The 11,960-nt window shown below is 43.0% G+C and overlaps 1 protein-coding gene across 1 annotated transcript in view; it reads right to left on the reverse strand.

Annotated features, from left to right (window-relative positions):
• SDHC (succinate dehydrogenase complex subunit C) overlaps nucleotides 1-11,960 on the reverse strand; it is a 61,801-nt gene that overhangs the window by 49,622 nt on the left and 219 nt on the right. Inside the window, exon 2 of the mRNA XM_006162043.3 lies at nucleotides 1,636-1,692. Within this exon, the coding sequence (XP_006162105.1) occupies nucleotides 1,636-1,692 (57 nt within the window). The remainder of the gene's footprint in view (nucleotides 1-1,635; nucleotides 1,693-11,960) is intronic.

An 11,960-nucleotide genomic window follows, 5' to 3' on the forward strand; every position in this document is an offset into this window, starting at 1 on the left:
CCCAGACCTGGAGGCTTTTTTTCACTTTCTCTCTCTGTCTGTCCTTCTCTGGTCAAACTAAAATAAAAAAATAAAGTTAAATAAAATAATTCTTTAAACATAAAAATGGTGAGGACTAAAGGGGGTCAGTAGGTGATAGGGTGGTTAAGGCACTACACTCTCACATGGCCAAGCACAATTTGAGTCCCGGACTTGGTGGCTTGCTTTTGCTTTCTCTCTCTCTGGTGAATGTACGTGACCTACAGCAAATAATAAATAAAATTAAATAAATAACTCTAAAAAAGAGACAGAGAGAGAAGACTAGAGACAGGTGTAGTAGAGTATACTTGCAATCCCAGCTACTTGGGGGCTGATGCAGGAGGATTCTGAGTTCAAGGTTAGTCTGGGCAACCTAACAAGACCCTGTCAAAGAGTCTGTCAAAGACTCTTATCTCAAAGAAAAAAAAAAAAAAAGAGAGAGAGAGAGAGAGCAAGAGAGAGAAAGAAAATATTTTAAAAATAATAATAAAGGGCCGGCCAGCAGAGGTTACAGCAGCTGGATCCCACAGGGCCGATTGTGCAGTTCGATTCCCAGAACCAACAGCTTGAAAAACAACTGGCACATGTGTGTGCATGCCCAAAATCCTGAAAAGAGAAATCGAGAAGGGACTGTGGTGTGATCAATCCCCTTTGGGGGGCTGCTTTCTCACTCCCCCTGTACCTTATGGTCCTATGTCTCCCTCTAGTTCCTCTAGAAAAAAAATTTTAGAAGGGAAAAAAGAGCCAGACTTGGGTCTGGCAGGTAGCATGGTGTTTAAGGACTCCGGACTTCCACAAGGTTGACTGCAGTTTGAATCCCAGACCTGGTGGCTTGCTTTCTCACTTTCCCTGTCATTGTACATAGGGAACTGGATGTCACATGGCTGACAATAGTTTGAATTACAGCCCCAGAGACTTAAAAAACATGCCATTGAGGCCAACAGGTGGCGTGGAGGTTAAGGTGCTGGATCCCACATGGCTTGCTGCACAACTCGAGTCTGAAAGAGGCGGTTGGAAAAATCACTCCAGGCACGTGTGTGTAAATGCCCAAAATCCCAAGAAGAGACTGGAGAAGAAGGAACTTGACATGACCATCCCCTGGTGGGTGATTTCTCACTTTTCCTCCCCACCCCCATCTTTCTCTGGCAAGTGCACATGCCCTATAGCAAAAACTAAAAAACAAAAGAACAAAAACATGTTCCTGAACATGAAGAGGCATGTATGTATATGTGTCCAAAATCCTGATGGGCTGGAGAGGGAGGAAAGAGGATTGAAGCATTACCACGCTCCACTGGGGGGAGCTTTCTTGCTTTCTCTCTCTCTCTCTCTCTCCATTACCACGCTCCACTGGGGGGTGCTTTCTCGCTTTCTCTCTCTCTCTCTCTTTCTCTCTCTCTCTCTGGTATCACCCTCTGGCGATGCAAATAATAGACTAAAGAAATATCCTTCCTTCTTATACTCCCACATGAGAAAAACAGTGAACAGTTTCTAAATTTTCAGCCAACTGTCTATAACTGCCCACTTTCAAACATACCCCACAAATCTAGGTCAACAACCTTTTGCTATTCCCTGAGGAAAAAAAGTTAAATAATAATCTCCACAGATTTAGAAACTTACTTTCTCATATGAAGTTGAGGACTAAGGCGGGCTCGGAGGCAATGACGGCCAACATGTCTGCAAGGTAAGAGAATCAAGAATCAATACACATTTAGAGATCAGCTTCAGTATTATCAAGTTCTCCAGTTCTGTACTGTTAGATTTAGAGATGGAGTAAGAGATTAAAAATAAGTGCAACGATTAAGGCAAATGGATGCCACATGGCTGACTGCACAGTGCCAAATCTCAGACTCGGAGTCTTAGAAAACACACTAGGAGGGACCAGCAGGTGGCATGGTGGTTAAGGCGCTGGACACTCCCACATGGCCGACCAGAGTTCGAGTCCTGAATCTGGTGGCCTGCTTTCTCACTTTCTCTCTCTCACTCTCACCCTCTGTCTCTCTCTGATCAAACTAAAAAATAAATGAATAAATAAAATAAATTATTTAAAAAAGAAAGAAAAAAGAAAGAAAGAAAACACACTAGGAGCATTTGTGTGCATGCCCAAAATCCCTAGAGGAGAATGGAGAAGGAACTTTCGCATACTCATCCCTCCAGGGAGGTGCGTTCTACCCTCCCCCATCTCTCTTCTAACAAGTGTGTATACCCTATAGCAAATTCAAAAAAATAAAAATAAGATGAAAACAATGACAGTACATATTCTTGACATTATTTCCTACTTGGAAAAAAAAAACCTTATTAAGTAACTGGGATAATTGAAAATATTACCTACAAATGTAAAAGAAAGTTTCCATTTAGCATAAATAATACAAGGTAAAATAATCAAGAGTTGGTAACGTAATATTCAACAAAGAAATACTAATTATTTTTAAGCTAAGTCTTAAGGAAAAGATGATTAAAACACAAGGTTAAAAAAACAAAAGGTGGGCTGGCAGGTGGCACGATGGCTAAAGGTGCTGGACTCCCACATGGCCAACCATGGTTCAAGTCTCAAACCTGGTGGCTTCTTTTCTCACTTTCCTTCTCTCTCTGTCTTTCTCTGATCAAACTGGAAAACAATAACAATAATAAAATTAAATAAAAAATAATTCTTAAAAAACAAACAAACAAAAGGGACCAGCAGATGGCATAATGGGTACATAACTGGACTCCTATGTAGTCAACCACAGTTCGAGTCACAGACTTGGCGGCTTAAAACTCATGGTGGGCTCATGTGCATGTGTGCCCAAAATCTCGAGAGAATGGCAGAGAAGGGACTGCAGTGTGGCCATCCCCCCAGAGGTGATTTCTTGCTTTATGTCTTTCTCAGCACACATACCTTATAGCAAGAAAAATTATTTAAAAAAATTTAAAAAGGAAAAGACAGAGTAAGTCACTAGCAAAAGCAAGTATATAGCTTAGCTACAGCAGAGCCTGATGCAAATGGATTAATTAGAAAGGATAAAGAACAAGCTGTTTGTTGGGGGAGGGCCTTAGGTCACTTCAGGAGCTACTATCAAGTTCAGGCAACCTAGATGAACTTTAAGCCAAAAAGTCTCTCATATAACAGTATAAAAAAAATCAGGCAATGGGGACTAGCAGTTAGTGTAATGGCTATGTCGCTGGACTCCCATGTAGTCGACGGCGGTTCAAGTCCCTGACCCAGTGGCTTAAACTCATGCTGGGTGTGTGTGCGTGTGTGCCCAAGATCCTGCAAGGAGAATGGAGGAAAGGGATTGCAGCATGGCCATCCCCCTAGGGGGTGATTTCTCGCTTTCTCTCTGTCTTCCGGGCGAGCGCACACAGCCTATAGCAAAAACCTCTCCAAAAATAAATACATAAATAAGGCAATGGCCTCATATAATCTTTGAAATTGGTTCCTATTCCCTTGACCTAGAGAACCCCACAGTCATGCAAATCAAGAGATTCAGATATTCATGTTCACTTTTAAGAACAACGCTCATGAAACTGCCCAGGCCATTAAGGGTGTGCACATCCGAAAAGTCATGAAGTATATGAAGAATGTCACTTTGCAGAAGCAGTGTGTGCCATTCCGCCGTTACAATGGTGGAGTTGGTAGATGTGCTAAACTAGACACAAGGTCGGTGACCCAAAATGAGTGCTGAGTTTTTGCTGCACGTGCTTAAAATGCAGCGAGTAATGCTGAACTTTAGGGGTTAGATGTAGACTCTGTGGTCACTGAGCACATTTCAGGTGAACATGGCACCCAAGATGTGCCATTGCACGTACAGAGCTCATGGGCGGATTAACCCACATATGAGCTTCCCCCGCCACATGGAGATGATGATCCTCACTGACGAGGAGCACACTGTTCCTAAACTGGAAGAGGAAGTTGCACAGAAGAAAAAGATATCTCAGCAGAAACTGAAGAAACAGAACTTAAGGTACGGGAATAAAGTCAGCATAAAATAAATGAAGGATACTTAAAGAGCATACACAAGTTTTCTGCTAAAAAGTTGCTGTTTCTGAAATGATATACATACATCATTATGCCACAATACCTTTTCAAATTGAAAACTAAGGTTTACACAGGATCATGAAAAACCCATGACCTCCCTTAGTCACATTATCGTATCAACTCTTTTCAAAAGCATTAAAGGTGATCTAGGTCCAGCCACTGTCAAAAGAAAAATCTGTGTTAAAACACAATGCTCGGGACCAGCAGTTAGCGTAATGGCTATGTCGCCGGACTCCCACATAGTTGACCCTGGTGCGCGTCCCAGACCCGGTGGCTTAAAACTCACGCTGGGCACGTGTGTGTGCGTGCCCAAGATCCCAAGAGGAGAATGGAGGAGAAGGGACTGCGGTGTGGCCATCCCCGTTGGGGGATGATTTCTCGCTTTCTCTGTCTGTCTGTCTGGCGAGTACATGCGCCCTATAGCGAAAAAAACCTCTCAAAAAAAAAAAAAAAAAGAAGAAAACCACAATGCTCTGCAATGGTGGAAGCCATGTGAAAGATGGGGTTTTGTACCCAACTGACCTGTACACCCTATGCACACGTGAGCCCTAGGACCGGCAGGCAGAGAATGCCAGGCGAGAACTGTAGTATGAGACCCTGTTCAGGGTACTTGTATTTCTCTTACCCCCTCATCTCATTAAAAAAAGACACTTGAAAGACAAAGTGTTCTAAGGCTAAAATTTAAAAATTGATTCTACGTAAGTTTCTTGCTATCCACTATGTACAAGGTTCTATTGAGTAAGGACCTCATTCACTCTAATGAAGTTTTTCTAAAAAAAGTTCACGGTGCCCTTCACACTACTGATATTAGGCACACAAACATTTCAAGAGCCTCATGCTTTACTCTAGTATACTAGAGTGTAGAGTGGCTCACTCTTTGCAGAGAAAAATCCAACCAATACTTCCTTATTCAGCTCTTCCCTCTTTTTAGCTTTGGAGGCAAGAGGTGAATACAGACATTGTATATTCCAAGCTCCCAAAGCAGTGGGAACAAATCTCTTTAAATCAACTGAATTGTGACTGTGAAGTTGCAGGGCTCGCATTCCTTACACCAGGGTAGACACCGTCCCTCAGCTACCCAGCAAGAGTTTGCACATGTGGGCTGGAATCTATGGCGCTCTGTCTGTCTAGTGCTATTGTTCTCAGACAAATTCCAATGTAAACTTTCCACAAGGCCCTACAGAAACTAACTGCACAAACTCTGTAACTTTATTTCGAATGTGAAAAAAGTAGATCTCTATTCTTGCCTTTCATGTGAAACCAAGAACTCTGAAAAGATTTTTTTGACCCAAGAGTGGTGCTTAATAGGTTCTAACAAGAAAGTACAAGTAACTTTTTTGTTTTTTAAGGTTTTTGCCATAGGGTGCATATACTCGCCAGTGAGAAGAAACGTAAAAAATCACTCCTCAGGGGGGATGGCCCCACCACAGCCCCTTCTCTTCCATTCTCCTCTGATGATTTTAGGCATGCACAAAATGGTCTGAGTCCTGGTTGCCTAAAAATCATGCCAGGCACGCATGTGCTCATACCAAAAATCCCAAGAGGAGGAAAACTGACTGCAGCGTGGCCACACCCCTGCAGGTTGCTTGTTCACTTTCCCTCTGTCTTTCTCTCTCTGACAAGTACACATGCCCTGAGGGGAGCATGTAAAAAAGAGAGAAATCAAAAGAGCGAGCAAGGAAAAGTTAAAAAAAAAAAAAAAAAAGAGCCAGGCTGAAGTCACTGAACGTCAGCTTTTTCATTTATAAAATGGGACTAATAATATCTACCTTACCAGTTGCTATGAAGATTACATAAAAATATACAGTAAACAATTCTCTAAATTACAAAATGCCACTATATATTGAGTTGTCAGGAAAGTCATAAAGCATTTTTTTAATAGAAAAACAGAAAACTATGTCATGACTTTCCCGAAGACAGAATATACTTCATTGGTCTCCCGAAGTCTTTGGAATTAACATTCATTTTAAAACCTTCATTGGTGGGCCAGTCAGGTGGTATGTAGGTTAAGATGGCTGGATCCCACAAGACCAATTCTGTGGTTCAAGTCCCAGACCCAGTAACTTGAAAAACACACTGGGGGTAGGGAGAAGCAGGTGGCATGGTAGACTCCCATGTGGCCAACAGTGGCTCAAGTCCTGAACCTCCTTTCTCGCTTCACCGCCCCATCTCTCTCTAGTCAAATTTTTTTTAAAAAAGTTATTCAAAGTCAAATTTATGTGATCAAATTTAATAATACCATTTTAGTCCAAAATAAGATGTTACTATAATTAGTTTCTCTTACATAACCTTTAAACTTGACCTTTAATGGTATCCCAGAAAGTTTCATAAACGTCTGGGTAACAGCATCATATAGGTATATAACCCAGAATGACATGACAAAGAGCAATCATCTGAACACAAAAGTTCTGGTTAATGATTATTACCATCTAGCTAACTCCCTAGCTAAAATCTAAGTCATTCTTGATTTCTTCTTTCTCATCCTCAATACAGATGATGGTACCTCAAAGAGTTTGTGGAAAAATGGAATTAAGGCACAAATTTATTTTAGTACAAAAAGTTTGGAAATCCATGCATAATTTTTCTTTTTTTTTTTTTTTTGGAGAGGTTTTCGCTATAGGGCGCGTGTGCTCACCAGACAGACAGAGAGAGACATAGAGACAGAAAGCGAGAAATCACCCCCCAGGGGGGATGGTCATGCCGCAATCCCTTCTTCTCCATTCTCCTCTCGGGATCTTGGGCACGCACACACACGCGCCCGGCGTGAGCTTTAAGCCACCGGGTCTGGGACGTGAACCGCGGTCGACTACGTGGGAGTCCAGCGACATAGCCATTACACTAACTGCTGGTTCCCCATGCATAGTTTTTCATCATACACATTTTCCATGGGCTTTCTGAAGACCCCATGCATGCATGGCATCACCTAACCCTACCATTACTATCTAGGAAAGGTCATTCTAGTCCTTTGTTTCAATCTTTTTTTTCCCCTTCATTTCTCACTAGGACTCTAACAGAAGCTCTTGATCAGATCTACCTACCACAATTTCTTCCCAATCACTGAATATCAGCACTACAAATTTACTAAAAAATAAAGCTGATTTCATCACCCTTCTGCCTAAAGTCTTGTTTTTAAGAATTATTTAATTTCATTTATTATCAACATTATCATTTAATTTGACCAGAGGGAGAGAAAGGGAAAGTAGGAAAGCAAGCCTCCAGGTCCAGGATTCGAATCATGGTTGACCATGTAGGAGTCCAGCACCCCAACCACCACGCCACCTGCCAACTTCGTCTGCCTAAAGTCTAACAGTTCCCCAAACAAGGCACTAATGAAGTTGGCCCAATTCAACTCTGGACCTATCCTCCCAAATTCCCTTCAGTCCCCTATACTTCTGGCACACTGAATGTAAGATATGCCCAGATAGAACATGCCCTCCTGTGACTACATGCCTTTACTCATACTGCTCTGACTGGAACCGCTAAAAAAAAGAACTTGATAAAACTCATCCTTCAAAATTCAATTCCTGTGCCTGGCAGGCAGTGTGGTGGTTAAGACACTGGATTCCCACATGGCTGATCACAGATTGAGTCTCAAACCTGGCAGCTTGTTTTCTCACTTCCTTTCTCTCTCTCTGGTCAAATTAAAAAACAATAATAAAGGGGACTAGCGGGTTGCATGGTGGTTACAGCACTGGACACCCCCACATGCGACCACAGTTCAAGTCCTAGACCTGGCAGCTTGCTTTCTCACTCCCCGCCCCCTTCTCTCTGTGTGTCTCTCTCTCTAGTCAAATTAAAATAAATGAATAAAATAATTCTTTTAAAAAACTAATAATGATTAATATAATTATTATATATTAAAAAAAACCACTCCTGGGTGGCAGGATCACCATTTCTTTAGTCTCACTTGCTATATCTGCCATGTTCCAATAACACTTATTCCTCTCTCTGTAACATTTATGTCGTTTAATAATTAATCTATTTATTCGTCTGCCCTGCTAGACTTTGAACTCCTGAAGACCAAGCCTAGAATAGTTTGTATTCTTGGCACCCACAGTAATGTCTGACAAAAAAGAGACTCCAAAATAAAGGCTTGAGGGTCAACAGGTAACATGGAGTTTAAGGCACTGGATCCCATGTGGCTGACTGCATGGTTGGAGTCCCAGACCTGGTGACCTGAAAATCACACCAGGCCCATATGCATACATGCCCAAAGTCCCAAGAGGAGACTCGAGGAAAAGTAACTGTAGAGTTGCTAGCCCCTTTAGGGGATGATTTCTCATAACCCTAACTGTGGCGAGTGCATGTACTCTTTAGTTTTAAAAATAGAAAAGGGTCTGTGAATGAGTGTGCCTATTTTACAAAGTACCCTCATGAACTGAGAGGTTTTTCGTTCGTTTGTTTTGAGAGATTTTTACTACGGGGCTCGGGCACCCGCCTGAGACAGAAAGCAAGAAATACCCCCACACTCCCCCTCTCCACCGAGTGGGATGGCCAAGCCACAATCCCTTCTTCATTCTCCTCTTGGAATTTTGGGCGCATACACACACATATGCCTTGTATGAATTTAAAGCCACTGAGTCTAGGACTCGAATTGCATTGACCACATGGGGAGTCCAGCACCTTAACCACTGCACCACCTGCTGGCCCCTAATTTGTTTTTTCTTTCTTTTTGGTGTACAGCGGGAGCACTCCCTAAAGAAAGAGAGACAGTAAGAGGTAAAGTGAGAAATCCCTCCCCCATCTTGGAAGTAGCCACTCCACAATCTCTTCTCCTCCATTATCCTCTTGGGATTCTGGGTACATATACCCAGCATAAACTACCAGTCCAGGACTCAAACTGCAGTCAGCCACATGGAAGTCTAGTGCCTTAATCACCACACCACCTGCCAGTCTTAACCTTAGTTTTTCAGAGGTGGTTCACATAGAGCATTTACTGTGAGCACTGGTCAGATACTTAATGACTCCTGGTGACTCTATCCTTAAGCAGCACGAACATTACTAGATAGAAGCCCAGCTGTCGTTAGCTTAGTTCCCCCTCCTTGGCTTTGGCAAGTCATTCTTTGACTAAGTGCCAATGGAGTTTGTGTTACTTGGCTGGTGGTTCATTCATGGGTGGTTCCTGAACAGTTTAGGGGATATACAAAATACATAGAGCACTATTCAAAATCCATGACATATGTTACTATGAAAACTGAGAAACCTTGATGAGTCAAGCATTAAAAATGTTTAACTGGGCAGGCAGGTGGCATGGTGGTTAAAGGCGCTGGATTCCCACATGGCCAACTGCAGTTTGAGTCCTGGACCTAATGGTTTGCTTTCTCACTTTCTCTCTCTCACTCTGTCTCACTCTGGTCTAATTGAAAGAAAGAAAAGGAAAGGAAAGAGTAAAGAGAAAGGGAGGGAGAGAGGGAGGTGCGGAGAGCAGTCAATTTGAAAATGTGATTAAAACATGTGGCCTGTAGACACATGCAAACAGAGAGGAAGGATAATTAATCAAATAAATGGAGTGAGAAGAGTGGCAGCCCTGCAGTCTAGTGGTTAAGGGAGTAAGATCCCATATGGTCAACCATGGTTTGAATCCTGGGTCTAGAAGCTTAAAAACATATTGGTGTGAGTGCATGTGTGGCCCAAATCCCAAAAGGATGGAAAAACAGAGTTATTCGAATGTGATCATATCCCACTAACAGAGCTTTCTGTCTGTCTCTCTTCAGTGTACACCGTGCCCTCTGGTACCTTTTTATTTTCTTCTGTAGAGAGGTTTTTCCTATGGGGCAATTACACTAGCCAAAGAGATAGAGAGCAACAGAGACAGAATGCTAAAATATCACCCCACACAGGGGATGGCCACACTGCAATTCCTTCTCCTCCATTCTCCTCTAGGGAATTTGGGCACGCATGCACGCATACACGCCCTGCATGAGTTTTAAGCCACTCAGTCCAGGGCCACATGGGAGTCCAGGAACTATGCCATTTGCTGATCCCGCCCTCTGGTAATTAAAAATAAATAAAATTTCTAAAATTTAACCAGTATTTTTTCTTAAGTAGGTCCAAGTTATTACTATTTTTTTCTTCTTTTGGAGAGGTTTTCGCTATAGGGCACGTGCGCTTGCCAGAAAAACAGACAGAGACAGAGAGACAGAAAGCGAGAAATCACCCCCCAGGGGGATGGCGATGCAGCAAATCCCTTCTCCTCCATTCTCCTCTTGGGATCTTGGGCACGCACGCACACGTGCCCAGCGTTGAGTTTAAGCCACTGGATCCGGGACTCAAATCTTGGTCGACTACATAGGAGTCCAGCGACATAGCCGTTATGCTAACTGCTGGTCCCCCAATTTATTACTATTTTTGACTCACATATGAGGAAACCACAACTGTGGAATGAATGACCTTGACGTGTCCTCATAATTGAAAATAGTGATACTACCAGTACTAGAAACCAACTCCTAGAATATCTTTTTAAAATTATTTAATTCTATTTATTTATTTATAAAATTTGTGGTAGGGCACATGTGCTCACTAGAGAGAGAGAGGGAAAGTGAAAAGGCAAGCCACCAGGTCCAGGACTGGTCCCAAAGTCCACAACATGGGAGTCCTGCACCTTAATCACCATGCTACCTTTTGGCTCCAAGTATTTCTTGTAAGTATTTTCTTTTGAGGTTAATCAGCACATTATAAATTATTTTAAGTCCCTTTAGTGAAATAGCCTAGAAACTTCTAATGGGGGAAAATATTTTCAACTCCCTATTTCTCCTCTTAAAAAAAGCCTTTGTGAGAAACGGAGAGAAAGGCTTCCCATGAGAGTTTTGGGTTTCCACTAATGAAAAAGAAGTCTATTTCTTGGCATTGAGTTCTAGTGTAGATAGTACTACACAACTCAAATTGTCTAGATATTTTTGAGTATAATGAACCTCAGATTCTAAATATTAATTCTAAAATTCCTAAAATGAACTGTTTGGAACTAATATGATCATTGCAGCTAAATGTTCATTCTACCAGAAGCCCTTAACACCTACCAAACTAGGATATAACAAAGAACTCGAAGCATTTAATTATGGTCAAACCATCTGTAATAAAGGAGGCAGCTCTGGCAAGCCTAGTGTCAGCATAACTTAGAAAACAAGATACATATGGAGAGGAAAGGTAGGGAGAAAAATGAAAGACTAAGATAACTCTGATCTCAACTCCAAGAGAAAATCACTTTGTCACACAGAGAAAAACTAAACAAAGTCCTTCTATTTTTATACTGGCTGAAGTGGAAAGAGAAATGAGAAGACATTTGGGGAAATCAGGAAATGAAATCTTAACAGCACTGAAGCGAACTTTCCATAACAAATAGTTTCCTAAAATAGTGCTGGCACAAAACCGCGCTGGGATTGGTACCAGGAGTGCCTCAAGGCGCTCGACTCTGAGCCTGGAAAGGCTGTGAGCGGGGAATAAGGACAGTTCGAATGACCAAAACTCAGGGTTATTTCCTTGCACGGTGAATTGACCTTTTCAAGAAAAATCAGGGCACCCACTCTCCCTTGCCAAATAAAAAAAGATACATTAAAAATAAAGCCCCCAGACTGCTTCGGGGCAGCGAAGAACCGGTCTGGGAGCTCTCGCTAACCGCCAGCCCGCCGCGGCGCCCGTTCGAGCCCGACGGCGCCCGCTCAGCAGCCGCCGCCAGTGTTCGGAGGGTAGCCCCGAACGCACGGCGCCCTCATCCCAGGCCCGACCACGAAACTGTAGGGCCATGGTCACGTGACCTGAAGCTCCGTTATTTTTTTGTCGGGGCTCGGCGGTGGGCGCGGGCCCGAGAGCTACTCTGCGAAGAAGCATTCGAAGCGGAACTCCAAGGCGCGGGAGGCGCTCGACCCCTCAGGCCGGACCAAGTGACCCCGAAGCGCTACGCGGCGCACGAGCGGCGGGGGGGGGGGGAGGG

Source organism: Tupaia chinensis, unplaced genomic scaffold (assembly GCF_000334495.1).
Source record: "Tupaia chinensis unplaced genomic scaffold, TupChi_1.0 Scaffold139585_1, whole genome shotgun sequence".
In the NCBI taxonomy this organism is placed as follows: domain Eukaryota; kingdom Metazoa; phylum Chordata; class Mammalia; order Scandentia; family Tupaiidae; genus Tupaia; species Tupaia belangeri.